General features: G+C 42.7%; 1 protein-coding gene across 5 annotated transcripts in view; it reads left to right on the top strand.

Moving 5' to 3' along the window:
• ELAVL4 (ELAV like RNA binding protein 4) overlaps positions 1 to 6019 on the top strand; it is an 80914-nt gene extending 74895 nt beyond the window's left edge. For all 5 annotated transcript variants that reach the window (XM_053985564.1, XM_053985565.1, XM_053985563.1 and 2 more), the window contains one exon: positions 2541 to 6019. In XM_053985564.1, coding sequence (XP_053841539.1) covers positions 2541 to 2868 — 328 coding nt within the window. In that variant the 3' untranslated portion in view covers positions 2869 to 6019. The remainder of the gene's footprint in view (positions 1 to 2540) is intronic.
• The last annotated feature ends 10516 nt before the right edge of the window (positions 6020 to 16535 follow it).

The following is a 16535-nucleotide window of genomic DNA, read 5'->3' on the forward strand; positions in this document are numbered from 1 at the left end:
TTGCACCAGTTTCGTGCATGTTTTGTTGGATTTACAGCAGCTGCTGTGCTCATGGCACATAAATAGTTGAAAGCTGCATAGCTCCTAAAGGTTTCCAGGGAAAAGCTGTTCTCCAGTGAACTGTAGGAAACTTTAACCCTTTGCATCAGTGCAGCATTTCTTTAAAATGCAAAGCCTTATAATGCATTGTGACATGCACAGCTTTGCATTGTACAGGTTTTACATCATCCTTACTTAGAGCATGGTGTATCCCTCAGTGTTGTATTTCACATTAAACATTCCAGAAAAGCAGTGTCTGCTGGCTTCTGTATGTTACTGGCACAGTCAGCACTGGCCAGCGATGGGCTTGAAGTCCCATCTTTCAGATTTCAAAACGAGCTGAAGCTGTTGGCTTGTACAAGCCCTGGCTGTTCCTTATTTCCAATCCTTATTTCCACCTGCAGTGGAAGGAGCAGTAGAAATTGGCCTTGTCCAGCCTTTCTGTGCTGAACTGTTTTGATAATGTCACTGGTTTCACTGTGCAGGAGAGAAACTAAAATGTGTTCAGATAAGGATTTGCAAAAGTGAAGTTGAGTTGGAAAATTGCCATGGATTTTTAATAAACTGTCTGCAAACCTTCCTGAGGATCTGATGCTGTGAGCATTTGTGAACTGCTCATTTACAGCACAGCTACACCCCAGTGATGATCCTCAGCTTAAGATGTATATTCCAAGCGTTGTCTTTTTCCCTGAATATACATAAAAAGTGCCGTCAGGCGTCAACAGAACAGTGAGCAACCATCAAGTGTGTAGTTCCCTTTATGGTTATTTAATATACACTGCATAATATTGTGCAGATTGCAAAATGTGGAAATTATTACAAGTGTAAAAAGTTTTAGAGAGCACAAGAACTCGCTCAGCAACAGAGTCTCTCCCTCTGCTCCCTCAATCATCGCTCAGAAAATCATGAGGAATTATTATTCCATTCTGGTATTGAAACTCATCATATTGAAGGTACACGTGAAACTGGATTTTTAAGACGTTTCCTCTGTGCAGTTGTTATTTTAAAACATATCCCAAAGTGTAGTTTCAGAAAGCATGTCAATTTTTTTTCCACAGTGATGAAAGGAAAATTATGTTGATCCTGAGGGCTGATTCTGCTTAACATCTTCATTAATAACCTGAGTCATGGGCTGTGCTGCGCCCTCCTCGCATTAGCGGGTGACATTAAATTGGTGAGGAGCAGGGACTGTCACTGCTGCTGGCCATGGCTGCCACTGGGGAGACCCTTGGAAAGCTGCAGGAACACGCTGAGATTTGGGAAAGGCAAATGTAGAGTTTAGCCCCTGACTGCTGCCTTCAGCTGCCTACAAGGGGCTTTAGAAAGAAGGTGAAGCCAAGTTCTTTGCAGAGGTCAGACGCAGGAGGACAAGAATCAGCAGTGACAGGCTGCAGCAGGGGAAATTCACTTGAGGATAAGGGGAACTCACTCACAGTGAGGATGGAGCCCTGCAGCAGCAGCTGCAGGAGCGGAGTTCCTGTCCTTGGAGATTTCCTAGGCTTCCCTCTGCAGGGCCATGAGCAGCAGATCTCATTTGAGAAGTTTGCCTTGCTTGGAGCAGGAGGCTGATCAGATGATCACCATAGATCCTGCCCAGCTTTTGTTGTCTCGTGGTGGATCTGTGTCCGTAAACACCTGGCTTTATCTGCTCTCTTTGGATATTCGAGGTAAAGTCCCAAAGGACAGCGAGGGAGAAAACAGTAGGGTGCTCTATTGAATTCTGGGAGTTAGTCCCTGCATTGACTTTTTGAAGGACCTAAAGCCTGTCATGGAAATGAAGCCTCGCAGTATGAAGGTATCAGTTGATGTGCTCATTAATTGTATTTATGTTCTACTTATCCTACAATTGCTGCATAAACCTTCTTTTATATGTGGCTGGCTTTAGGACTCTTTATTACCTGGATTTTTCCCCAGTGTATGTCAATTAAGGACCGTGTTAGGAGGACAAATAAAATCTACCTCTTAGAGACATCTCTCTAATAGTATTTTTAGCTGAAGAAGCTACTGTTACAGCTGAATCCTGACAAAGGCATTTCTTATTAATCTTTAAAATAGGTCTTGAAGTTTGCTTGGGTTTTTTCACTGCAGATTAGTAGGAGATGAAGCATTACATCTCTGTTGTCCTGAAACTTACCAGTGCTGGAAATAAGTGGCAAATTTTTACAGGCCCTTTTTACATGAGCTGTTGTTTATCACAGTGTGTGCAGGCCCTCTCTGACTCAGATTGTCCTCAAGCATTTCTTTTCTGAGGTCTTTGTACACATCTAAGCAGGGCTCATCCTTGGAGGGAGATGCATTTATGCCCAGATTTGGCGATTTTATTTAGAACAGCTCCCCTCCGCTTCAGCAGGAGTTAGAGAGGAAGGGTGGCCCTGTGGTCATCTTCCAGGGACAGGATCCAGAACCTTCAGTACCATTGGCTTATCTACATTAAAGTCTTGGATCCCTGTAGCTCGTGCCAAGAGATATATTTAGAATAGACCCCTCTTTTTGCTCGGTAGGTTTTCTCCGATCACAATTGATGGTATGACGAGCCTTGTGGGAATGAATATCCCTGGTCACACCGGGACTGGATGGTGCATCTTCGTCTACAACTTGTCTCCCGACTCGGATGAGAGCGTGCTGTGGCAGTTGTTTGGTCCCTTTGGAGCGGTCAATAATGTCAAGGTGATCCGTGATTTCAACACCAACAAGTGCAAGGGATTTGGCTTTGTCACCATGACCAACTACGACGAAGCTGCCATGGCGATTGCCAGCCTTAATGGATACCGTTTAGGAGACAGAGTATTGCAAGTTTCCTTTAAAACCAATAAAACCCACAAATCCTGAATTTCATATCCTTACTTACTAAAATATATATATATAAATATATATACGAACAAAACAAAACAAAAAAAAACTCTTCAAGGCTTATATTCAACCATGGACTTTATAAGCCAGTGTTGCCTAAGTATTAAAACATTGGATATCCTGTGAGGAACAGGAAAGGATTTTATAATGCTTAGAAAAAAAAAAAACCTTTGATGCATTGAATGTTCTTTCATAGCTGTCGTTGTTGAATATAATATACATAGATAACAATGTGCAGGGATTTTTACCCGGCCAGCTAGTTTTACTACCTTCCTTGAAGGTGGGTCTTTTTAAGATGACCATTCACTCATTTGAAAAAATAATAAAACAAAAAACAATTTTTACGAACTAATGGGATTAAAAGCGAGAAAAAAAAAGATTTTTGTTTTCTTTTCTGTTTTTTCAAAACATTGATTGAATCAGATTGGTAAACCCCCCACACAAATTAAAGAGGAACAATAAAAATTGCAAAAAGAAGAACATAATTTTGCAACTTTTTTTATTTTTCCTTTTTTCTTTTGTATCATGTGAACTAAACAGTCTTCTGTTAGGGAATGGGGTAACGGGGGATACCTGATGACATAACAATTTAAATAACATTAACAATGTTGCCAAAGAGGTGGTCTCTTTGCTGAAAATGGGTTTCAAGAAAAATCTATTTTTATAAAATATAAAGAATTTTTACAAGAGAATCTGGATTTGAGAAAAAATATTTTGACTGGCTAATTTAGGGGAAATTGACAACTTTGTCATGTTCATACTGCACTGGTAACTTTTTAGAGATCAAGATGTGTGTTTTAAACTGGATTAGTAGATTGTTTTTTGAAGGATGGGCTACAAACAGATGATCTTCGTATCTTTTCATAGCATGTAATAAAAATATTAAATACAGTACGGGAGAGTGTTCTTCCCAGGCACGCAGTTACCCACAGTCAAAACCCAAAAGCAAGGAGATGAGTTGCAAGACGGTTTTTCTTTAAGTCATCAGTATGGGATATCAGCAGAACAAAAGTTAAAAAAATTAATTTTTTGATCAAAAACTTCCTTGGTTTGAGCAGTAGGTGCTACAAAATTATTTACATATCTTAGTATCATAGTTAAATGTAATGTGTTTAGAAAAAAATACATTTGCTTTAAATTTGTTAAGAATTTTCAAATTCACTTTATAGCCCAAGCTAATATAATTGGGCTGTGTTGGCACATTTGGAACACTGTTTATGTTGCTTGAAACACTTATTTATTTAATTGCCGATGTGATGCATATGGCCAAAATCAAATATAGCTAGTTTGGCTAGTCTACTTATTTGTTTACTTAAACTATGGGAAGAAGCATATTATTGTGTCATTTTGTTGTGTGTGTATGTGTATATATAATATAAATATATATATATATAAAGTTATTTTTTCTTTTGGTTAATTTATTATAAGTTGTAACACTTTGCTAGTTTTGTTTGTATATGTCTTAAAATGTTTTCTTATGATACTTAAGTGACAGAGGTATCAAGGTAACTTGTGTAGAAATATTGTTTGATATATTGTCATGTTTGTTGTGAATATTTTTTCTTACTGCACAGTAGAAAAGAAAACAACTGGGTCTTTATTTTAATGTAATTCAGATTGGGGAAAACAGAGCTAAGGGAACAAAATGACTGAGGGGGTGCTCTCCCATGTCCAGTGCACTGATCATTTTAGTATGTTTGTGCTTTGTACGGTTATATATTTAAAACAAAAAAGGGTCATGCTCTTCCCTGAGTACTAGAAACAGTTACTCGCTATGCATAATCTAGTTGATAGTTAAATTTGCTATTGCTTTTCTTGTCTTGTTATATAAAATCTTTTCAATACAAGTTTAGTCTTAATGGTAATAAAACGTTATGGTTATTTATAACTTGTGCTTATTTTGTGCATTTTTTCCATGCTATACCCACTAACTGCATGTAGACTAAGTATTGTTTTTTCACACTGAAGAGGCAAACTTTTGTAGTAGACAAATAACTAAAAGCAAAGGCTGCATCATAATTTTATCAGTTTTTTACTTTAACAATGTTAGATTTTAGTTTAAAGGAACACTCATTCAATGTTCAGGGAAACCTTTATACATCATCTGCTATGAATGAGCGCAGTTTGCTGGGAAAGTTTTGATGCATTTGCTAAGCATTAGTGGGGAAGGCATGTCAGAATCTTTTCTCTACGATGTGTTTTACTATCTGAATAATAATAATAATTTAAAAAATCTTTCTTAGGACCAGGCAGTTGTATACTTTAGTTATAATGAATGACTTCATGTTAACCTTGCTAGTTTAGATCATTTCTGAGGGAAAGTATTGTAAATGTTTTTTTCATAACCTTGTTGTGTTTGAATTATTTGTACTTTAATTGTCCAGACAATAAATGAAAGTGTGTAGAATGGCTATGGACTTTCCACCTTTTTAAGTGTGTTCAGATGTTTTAGTGTTCCCAGCCGCACCTCAGCCGAGGTCGAGGTTTAGTCTCTGATTCCAGAAGCAAGGTCTTCAAGAGAGAAACGTTCTAGTCAAACCAGATTGAGCATATTCATGATTTGTTTTTCCTTCCGAAGGCCAGAAAGAATCGGCCATTTAATTTAAGATGTTGAACACCAAATACCAAACTGTAACTTTCATTTATTTGAATGTGGAAGATGCTGAAGGGTTTCTACTATATACAGTATTTTTACACAATGAAAATATTAACTCAGTCAATATCAACACTTTAAATTATAGTGAGCAAATTTCAGTGATAACAGTTTTTAAGCCATCATTTAGTTTGACTTTTCTATGAATATGCTATGAATGTCATGCAATATGAAACAGTGTACATATTGTCTGATGTACAACAGTATATATGATCACATTCCAAATTTGATTCTTTTCACCATGTGTTATAACTAGAGTTGATACTTCTTTCAGTTGACTTGTTTGAATCTCATTAATACAAATATTCACTTCATGTTTATGTTCTGTAACATTCACTAATTGAGAATATGTACCTTGTAAAACTGCAGCATTGAATTTCGTAACTGAGATTAGGAAACTCTATCAGAGGGCTGGATGGACTGTGTGGTTCTTCAGCTCCTTCACCTATTAATAAACTCGTGTTTTTGTGAGATTAAGTTACCATGTTGATTATAATAATTAATTTCAAGCCACAGAATGAGTTTGTTCTTAAATTTACAGCTTGCTTAATTCATCCTTAAATCCACCACACCATGCCATAGTAAAAAGCAGAAATGGTTAATTTGGTCTTTTTAAAGACTTGCCTCTGAAAAACATCATCCTTCCATCTACCTATATATGTATATACACATATTTTGATCATATACATATATACACTTTACAACATACATCAGCCCATTAAAAAAAACAAAAAAATTGCACTTTCCATTTAAGAAAGTGATATTTTATAACCAGCACTATTTGCTATGGTTCTAGCTGCTTTATAGCTTTTATTAGGGTTGTCGCCTAATTTTTCTGCTATCCTTCCTTCAGAAAGTAGTGAGACCAAAATCACTGCATGGTCTGGATGCTCTTAAGACAGAACACAGATGGCACTGGGGCCAGTTTTTATTATCTCCACACTTCACTTACGGGTTGGCTCTTTGTCTTTACATCTCATACAGATCCTGTTTCTCCATTCAGCAGCTTGGTGAGCTCCTGTGAGCTGAAGCACACCAATAACATGAGAGAAAGGACTGTGCTAGCTTTAGGGACCTGGGATGCAAAGTTCAGTCCCCTTTTGAGGCTATCACAAATGGGAACAGGATAAAAACAGTCTCAGACAGGTTCCCCATGCTGCTCCTATGGGAGCATTTTCAGAAACTTTTACTGAAACACAGTTTCTGCCCAGCTGGGATCAGAACCACATTTCACTAACACACATTCAAAGTAATCAAGGTTTATATTTCCTTCTTGAAAGGGTAATCACTCTTTCTGCAATTAGTGAGCCTGCTGCATAAATGGAAAACCACCTGGGGGAGGGTGTTGGAAGTGCATTCACTTTGTGTTCCACTTCAGCTTACCTTAGACACGGAGCTTGGCTTGGAATGCACTGAGGGGAGTTGTGTTGGGAAATAACAGCTGATAGCTCCAAGGGAGCAGTGAGCTACCCTTAAATTCATACTGAGGCCATTCAGCTTTCTTGGAGCCCCTGAGCTTGTAGCAGCCAAACACACAAGTGCTCTGGTGCTCCTCCTTTCCAGTGGGAAGGGTGGGTAGGGGGGTCTGGGTGCACTGCATCAGGCAGAGGCAGCTGCCTGGGTACTTGGATCAGCTTCAGAATCACTGAGGGGAGAGGTACACCCAGGGCTGTTCCAGGGAAGCCTTTCTCCATCACCAGAAGCCAGGCAAGGTTGTTGCCTTGCACGTCTCACTTGCATGGCTAGAGAGAGATGAGATCAGAGCGTGGTGACAGCAAAGATTTGCTCCCTGCCCTGGAGATCTTGCAGACTGAGCTCCCTGCACAGAAGTAATTCATTGTGCATACAGAGCAAAATGAAAGGAGATCAAATCCAGCATAACTTTGCAAAAGCTCTGACATCTCAGACTAATACAGTATCTCTCTTCTAAAAATACCTGACTTCCTAAACCCAGGAGATGGGATGGAGCTACTCCAGCTGAGCCTCAGTAGCTCACAAGGGACACATCACCTGGGCACAAACAGGGACTGCTGCAGGAGGGAAACACGAGGCACCAAGAGCACAAATCCTGTGGGATGCTGCACCAGGGCATTGCTGCAGTGCAGCTCCATGCTCAGCACGGTGCCTTCATCCCAGCTGCTTTGGGGGTACCTTCAGCGCCCAGGGGAGTGGTGGTGCTGGTGCAAGAGGCACTTCTGAGGCCTCTCTAAGAAACACTGTGTGCCACTGGTGTGCTTGAGAAATTCCAGTGGGATCACGTGCAGTACGGCACCGGGGTGATCAGGAGAACAGAAACTCTGAAGAGTCACCAAGCTTGAATTGTTTCTACCTCCCATAAACACAAAACCTATGTTTTAAAAAGCCTGTTCCTGTAAATCTTCCAGAGCTAAGCATTAGAAAGGGCAGTAAGAATAAAAGTGCCCAAAAGGAGGGCTCATACAAAGGGTGATTTAACTCACCCACAGTTAAAGACAAGAAATCAGACTGGTTCTTCCAAATTAACAATTTTCTGAAATACTCTTTCTGCTCACAGTAGAAATAACTGGGAAGATGGATACACACACACACGCACGCAACAGCTGCTTTTCAGACACAGTTGGAAGTTTTGCTTGCCACACTCCTAAGGTATCAGTGATATTTTTAAATGCCAGTCCAGCATATTTTAAAATATTTCATCTAAAATTTCTTTGAGATTTTAAATATTGCAGAGCTGCAAATTTTTTCTTGTGCAGTAGCAAAAAATAAAATCCTAAAACCTCTATTCTATTCATTCCACAATAAATCTCCTGTCTCACATCATTGGGGTTTGGAGCTGTCAGCAAGCGAGATCCAGCTACTGCTGCTTACAGTCAAACACAATCTGAAGCAGGCTCATATTCCCTGTCCCTGAGAGCAAGCAAACCCATGTGCTGAGTGGAGCATTGCTCTGCCAGGAAGTCCAGAAGCTTATTTTCATCGCCAAAACCACGTGTCTTGTCCCCAAGCCCTCCAGCCAAGCCACCAGCCTCGTGCTGCTGAGACCCCTGGGCCCTTGTCAGGTGTGACATCCTCATCCTGCTCTGGGTGATTCTTGGGGTGAGCCCAGCCTTGCTCTGGAGTCTGAAGGACAAAGGGGACAGGATTTACTTCTCTGTCAATCCACGCCATGGCACAGAGTACCCCGCACTGGAGACTCTTCCTGCAGGCCATTCTCTTTCCTGGCCCACAGCACCCACTGCATCACTTAACCAAATTCCCTAAATTCCATTTCTGATAAGCCAGCCACAGTGGCCCAGTAGCCATCACTCAGGAGGAGGAGCAGGTGAACAACCACCTCTGGCCTTATTTTGTCCATCCTGAACACCTGCTTAACACCACAGTCATTCAGGCCCTGTGTTCCCTCCTTTCCAAGGCCACCAGTGTGACCCTGTCCTAGACAAAGCCACATTTTTGGTGCCACCCAAGGTTGCCCGAGCACGTGGTGCCATGGGGCTGGTGAGTGCCTGACCTCCACTGATATGCTCCCAAGTTCTCTTTCTCCTCCAAGACCCAGACAGGAGCCTGAGATGCTGCATGGCCAGAGAACAGGTGTTTCATAATGACACAAGAGTTATCAAATTAGAGGAAACAAAAATCCCCTAAATTCTAAAAATGAACATAAGCAATACATTGAAAGAGCAATCATTTACAAATAAATCCCTGCTAAGGAAAAAAACCCTGACAAAGGAAAAGGGGTTCAGTTTGGAGCCTTGGCTATGCTGGGGTATCACTGTGTGTGTCACTGAGTGTGACTGAACTGCCCCAGAAACCTTCCCAAGCAACATCGAGGCAACCTGGAAGTCTCAAAATACTAAATTTTATTTAGTTACTTTTGAACGCACACAGTCATTACCTCCCCAGTCTGAGCATCAAGACTGACTAGAGTTGCCACAATCCATTTGTTTTAAAGCAGCAGACTTTTCCTTGCATTTTGTTGGAATTGCACAGGTCCCAGCAAATTGATATGCAAGAATTAGCTTTTTACGAACAATACAATTCTGATTTTAAATCAGCACATGAGACAATTAATTTTGTAAGATAAGGAATCTGTTGCAAATATACAGCAGTACACCCACACATCACCATCTGCTGTGGAGAATTAAATGTACAACTCACAAATTAAATCCTGCAAAGTTGGTGCAAAAAGGTCCTTGCCTTGAATTTAAACAAGGCTGTGGAAACCTGCAAACACATTGCAAAAGATCATGAAAACAATAACAAATTTGTCCATCTGTGAGTCAGTTCTAGCAGGGTTGGGGTTTTGTTTTGTTTTTTATATTGGTGCATTTGCAATAAATGTTGCAGCTCACAATGCAAGTTGTATAAACTATATTTGAGCTCTCCTGGCCAGGAAGAATCACTCTTGGAGGTGTTCCTTACAGGTTCCAGAACTTTACCCCAGGTCTTCTATTCTTACAGGGAAGAAAAAACCAAAACAAACCAGAAAACAAAATTCCTTTTTTTCATAGCCGGTTTATTGAAGAAAAAAAAAAATTGGCAAATCTGGCAATTGTTGTGGATGTTTTATTATTAGATTTATTAACAAACACTGCTCCACTGAAGTGAGGAAAAATAAATATCAACAATTACTGCTGCCATGAAAAAATTCTGACAAGTACAAATATCTGCATCCTTTTGACTCCCCTGGAGCTAAGCCTTCATTCTCTGATTTTGCCTCCCATGTTCTTCTAACACACTGCTCTTAATTTTTTTTACACCTGGCAGAACCACCTGAGACTAAGCCACATTTCCTGATCTGCACTGAGGAAGTGGCTATGAAGCCTTGCTTGCCAAGAAAGGCAGTGAAGCCTCTGGACCTGGACACACCACTAAAACACAGGATTGGGTGTGAGGAGGAGGCTGGAGCAGCCTGGAAGCCAAACTCTTTGCACCTCTGCCTTTTCCGTGTTTGGCTTTGACCCCCAGGTCTGCTGGGCACTCGCTGGCAGCCACGGGCTGTAAATGAGCCTAGGACCTGCTCCTCTCACTCTCACCAGCTGTGCACCTCAAAAAAGTTGTCTTTTGCAGCATTTGGATGACCAAAGCTGTGCCAGTGATCTCTGAAATGCAGGTGCCTTTCTCTTTTATTTTTTAATGGGATGCCAGGAAAACGCACTGGCATTTTCCCTGTTACTCCTTGATTGTACCAATAAAAGAGCTATCAACGCTGTCTCAAAGCACATGCTTATGCCACCAAGCCCATCAGCATCTGGAGTTCTACCTGCACATCCCCAAACCACGGGGTAGGAAATACAAGATACAGCATTCCCCTGCCACAGAAAAAAATTTGCTCTGGGTTGGTGTTCTCAGGGATGTTAGCAGGGTGGGTTTTTTTGAAAATGAAAAGATTTCCTAAACCTTTTCTGAGATGCATGTGCTGCTTTAACACGCACTTATCCTCTCACACACCTGGGAAGTGCTCTCAGTACACACACACCCGAGTATAATTTATGCTGAGGGGCCTGCTACATGTTTAACTCAGATAAAGTGTATCCGTAATTAAGAAATGCGGCATCAGAGGTACAACGTGCGGGGAAATTTGCGGAAAGGATTCTATCAACAGAACGAATGCTGCCGAAGACTATTTAAAACCACAGCCTAATCAGAATACTACGCCTCTCTATATATTTATATCAATATCACCAACCCTTTGACATCCCCAGCACTGCTAACACTCTGCCTGGAAGCCGACTTATCGCAGCTGCCTTGGGCACACTCGCATGCATAAAAAATCAAGCGACTCGATTAATCAGGGGAAGTTGCTGAATCATGGGCTTGCAGCCGTGCCTGCCTAGCCCTGGCTATCGATGGGAAACTGCCAGCCTGGGACTGGGATTAATCCCTATCAGCTGGTCCACAGACCTGTGTGGCCCTTTGCCAGCATTTTTATGAGAAATAGAATCCTAAACATTTCAGGCCAGAAAAATAGCCGTGTCAAAGGGGTGGGAGTGTGTGTATGAGAAGAGACGCCAACCGCAAGTGGCAAAAAGGAAGCAGAGCTCAGGAGAGGAGAGAGGAAAGCTGTGAGCAAGAAAAACCTGACTCCACCTGGTAGCACAGCCAGAGGCAGCAGCTGCAGGTGTATCCCAGCCCGAGCAAACCCTGTCTGAAATTCAGCAGCCCCACCAAGGGAAGAGCAGGTAAAAGTGGGGGACATGTGATATGAGTGGGGATGGAAAGCAAAGGCAGCCAGGCTGTAGCACCAGTGCAACTATACCAGGAAAATGGGAGCACTTCTGGGTCTCCTGGGCATGAGCTACCTTGCCTTGGGCTTTCAGAAGTCAGAGAGGCTGGGGAAAAAGAAATTTTTCCTTAACACATAAAGAGCAATTTGTCCAGAAGTAAAAAAGATAAATGTCTAGGGGATGTGTTTTATTTGACACTCCTTGTGGAGGCTCCTTGCAAGGCATACCCTGCCCAGTGTCTAGCAAGCTTCACCTGCTCTCAGGATGGCTGGAGGCTTTGGGAGAAGTTCCTTTCTGTGCCAGCCTCTGTCTGGGAAAAAGAAAAAAAAAAAAACAATAAACCTTGGAAACAATTCACTAAGCCCCACAGGGACCATGTGCAGCAGCCCTGCTGTCTGGCCATGTGCCTCAGATGGGAATAGTGCTTTTTGTCTTGGAGTTCAAACCCTCCCATCCAAAGACATTATCCTTTCGTTGGATCTTCAGGTGAGACAAACAGCCACTGCGCCTCTGAAGGACCCTGCCCCAGCTGCTCTCTGCTAGGAAATCAAGAAACTTTTTGTTTAAAGAAATACATTTGCCAAATCTTTACTGCCAGGCAGCTGGTCGAGGCTTTTGCTTTGCTTTTTCAGAGGGTAAGTTAAGTGTCCTTGAATGAGTGTCTGGAATAAAAGGAAAAGGAGGGCAAGCACCCTTTGTGCCAAACCCCTTATGCTTCCTCCAGTGTGACTCTGCTGCACTTGTGAATAATCATATTAACATATATTAGAGGCGTTGTGTGCCAGTAATGGAAGAGATTGTGAAACCACAGTACCTTATCTATTAAAATAGCCAGAGCAATAATATCATGTCAGCTAGATTAAAAAGCAGAGAAGACATCAGTCAGGTTGATCACTGCCTAAACCCAGTGAATCTTTGGCTACACACATATATATTTTAATATGAACTGACTCTGTGTGTATTTTCAATATTAAGAGATAAAACACTGCTCTTTGCCATGTTATAAACTAAGTTTGTGCAATGGAACAGATTTTTAAAGCTAAGTTAAAACCTCTTGAGACTAAGAGGTTTATAATGGAAATGCTGACAGACTCAACTGGAGCACTGGGATCTCTCTTTCTATTATGACCAGATAAACCAACAAGGTAATTCAATGTAGTGTTCCAGCTCCAAGACACTAACACACTCCTTCTGTTCCCAGGTGCGGAGGGGAAGTTAAATATAAAACTTAATGAAACTGCTGTGACTGACTACAGGGCTGGCTGGTTGCCCCTGCACCAGGGAAAGGTGAATTTCCCTCCTGGGAAGGTGTCTGAAAGGCAGGCAGTGACCGTCTGGCTCAAGTGCAAGCTCTGGCTGGAGCCCTCTAAACTTCACAGAAGTCAAATGGCTTTCTGAAGCCTAATTAGTGGCTAAAGTTGGAAAGCTGTGAGAATCAAACCCAGTCTCTGCACACACACCAGACCAAGAATTGACTGGAAACACAGAGCAGGTCCAATACTCCCCACACACCACACAAGGTTGCTGGGGGCAGGATCTCTGCTCACAGGGGCTGGGGGACAGAGGCCTGCCCTCCCTCCCTGCAAAACTGCCCCAGAAGCCTTCAGTTTAGCAACTCAAATGCCAGGGAATCCAGCTCTGCTCTCAAAGCAACAGCTTCAGGGAAGCTGAGGCATGGATGGGTGCCACCCCTGGCCCCAGAGGCAGGAGATAGCAGTGGGGTTGAGCTAAGCTGGCACAGCAGTTCTCCAGCTTCAGTCCAAATAAATGACAAAGCTGCCAGCATCAGGAATGCCGTTCATGCCATGCTTTGACACCCAGAAAACTTTTCTACTCCTTTTTTTGCCACTTCTATTATTACCAAGACTACTGGGAGGTGCACACGCTGCCTCTACCTACACATGAAATCCTGAGCAAACGTCCCGAGGTTGGAGGGCTGGTAGCTCTGCCTACTGTCAAGACCGTCTGACATTTCCAATTACAAGACTCTATTTTCAGCTGCTTATAACTGTCATATTTTGACCAGTAACTTGTCATTTTTCCATCCTGGGCATCTGCCGCAGGCTGAATTTTTTTGGAAAGCTTCAGACAAAACAATATAGCTACTCCCAAGGGCAAGGCCAGGGAACAATGCACTGTTTTGTAATGGTAAAAGAGAAAAAGAACTGACATCCTCTTCTTTAAGATGCACCACGTCACCTCACAGTTTGGATAGGGGAGTAGAAATTTAGTCCATCTGTGACCTTTGTATTAAGGATGTGCCTTTTTGGTACTGCCATGAAAATCTATGCAAGTGTGGCCAAGTGAAAGCATTTGGAAAAATTCCAACCTGACTTCTTCAGCAAACACTTTTCTTTCATTGAGAATCCTAAAAGCTCTGAGGATCCTGTTCTGCTGGACTCACCTTGCCCTCCAGCTTGTGCAGAAGGGAGTAGCCTCATCCCAAAGGCAAAGAGGTGAGGAGAGAAAAGGCAGAACTGGAACAAGGAGGAGATGGAGGGGAGCAGGCAGAGTGATTTGCACCCACCAGAGCTGCTGGCTTTCCAGGGCTGGGAATGGGATCCAGGATCCTGAGTCTCACCATCAGGAGGCTGCCAGGAGGTGCTGTGAGATCCCACTGTGCCCGCTCGGAAGCGGCAGCTTTTACAGCTCTGAGCTCGGCGTGGCTTTTCCTGGGTTCACAGCTCACCAGCAGGAACTGCAGCTGGAAGTGCTCCACACTCTGGAAATCAGGTGCCAAAATGAGCAGCAAACATTTAGCAACCCCATGCCAAGTGTGGGTTAAACACCCTTCCCAGGCCCACAGAGCTTTTGGCAGGTCCATCCAGGCAGCTGAAGCAGGACAACCACCCGTGCTCAGCTGCATTCCCACAGCCCTCCCAACCTCCATAGCACACAAAGCAGCACCTGTGGGAAAAGCATCCCTGACTCACCTGTGCTCCCAAAGCCATCCTGGGCAGCAGCATCTCCTGCAGCCAGGATGGCAGAGGGAACATGTGACACCAAAACCACACACAAGTGGTGCAGGCGGCTTCTGTTTGTGGATTCCCTAAATTTTTACTCCAGGAATACAATCCTTCATTATGCCCTTTGAATATGAAAATTCAGGAGAGAGAAAATGGAGGGTGCTTTCTTTCTTAAGAGTTGTCTTTGACTGGCACATCCTTCCTTTACAGAAAGCTGATGTTTACTACTGCAATATATTTATTTTGAAAATCAGTTCATCTGCTGTAAGAAATTACTCAGACCATTAATTTTGGAAGCAAATGCTGAGAGATCATGAATGTTAAGAATTCTAATTATGTTTGGTCTGGAAAATTTAATGAATAAAAGAGACTTTTCATAAGAATCTCAAGCCATAATATTTTAATGCTATTGGCATTAATTAAAATATCTGGAATTTTTAAAGGATCCCTCTCCTTCTCCCTTTAAATATTTTACTCCTACCATTAGAACAGAAACAGAATTTTGCTAAAGCCACAAAATAACGTGCTCTCTGTGTCTGATCATCTCATTTATAATCATGTCATGGCGGGAACAACCTTTCGCTGAAATTTTGTTTATGCTTCAAAAATTCTTCTCCTAATAGCATCTTCCTCACCCCCCTTCCCAATCACTAGCAGGCCTGGATTTGTCTTCTGTGCAGGACTAGGGAGATAAAAGTCCAGGTGATTTGGCATCCTACAAGGGACTGAACTCTCAGTGCCTGATTAATGATGCTATCTATCTCAGAAGGTAGTGATTCCCTCCTTTAGAGCTTAGGGGCAAAAAATAGCCTAACCTTTGAATTCATACTTCATCATCTTCCTCTGGCATTTGTGGCTTTCTGCAGGACACAGGGCTCAGTGCTGCCCTGCTCCCCATGCCAACCAGCACGGCAAACACCCTGGGAAAGAGGGGGCACCTGCTCCTCTACTTCCTCTTTGCAGGCACCCTGGCTTCCCAAGGGTTTGGTGCCGTGTCCTGGGTGCTCAGCAAAAGCAAATTTCTAGGGGACACCCTTGCACTGCAGGGTGTCTCTGCTGCTTGTGCTGTGACCAGTGGCAGCAATGCTGAATGCAGAGGTTAGAGACAGCTCTGGCTCTGAGGTCTTGGGATGTGGGCTCATTCCCTGACTTGAGAGCTCAAATGAGCTCAGAAAGATAAAAGGGGTTTTTTTGTCTCTGATCTTAAGCTCACGGGTTTTTACTTGGATTTTTCTTAGTATCTAAATATACAGTCACTTGCTAGTTAGTAATAGTGGGACCTCACCTTGTTTGATGGTGTTCACAGTTTTTAGAGTGTCTAATTAAAGGAGGGACATGGGAACTGCCAGTGCCCAGCCACTGACAAAATGGAGCCAGTGGGTTTTCCAGGCACTGAACATGCCAGGAACTGCCTCAGATAGAACCAGCACTGTGCCATTGCCTGGGCAAGGCAGGGGCAGGTGAATGGAACATTAGGGGCAGTGAAGAAGCTGCCATGCCCTCAGACACATTTAAAAAGGCATTTTCTCTTGAAAAGGCCACAACTGTCATTGTGAAATTGGAAAAGTGAAACCAGCAAAACAGCATTTTGCAGTGGATCAGGGGAAGCAGTTTCCACAAGAACAGCAAATAACAGAAGGAGGAGGTTGAGCTTTATTTCTACCAAATTGGGCACAGCCTCCCCTGTCTCAGAGTGCTTGGCACACGACAAGGCTGCTCCTGTTGGGACACTGCACATCATCATTGCAGAGAGGCAGGTCACTGCTTCCTGGCAGCACTTTCTCCTCCAGCACAAACATGCAGATTCAGCAGGCTGCCAAGCCT

The sequence above is a fragment of the Vidua macroura genome, chromosome 9 (genome assembly GCF_024509145.1).
Source record: "Vidua macroura isolate BioBank_ID:100142 chromosome 9, ASM2450914v1, whole genome shotgun sequence".
Taxonomy (NCBI): domain Eukaryota; kingdom Metazoa; phylum Chordata; class Aves; order Passeriformes; family Viduidae; genus Vidua; species Vidua macroura.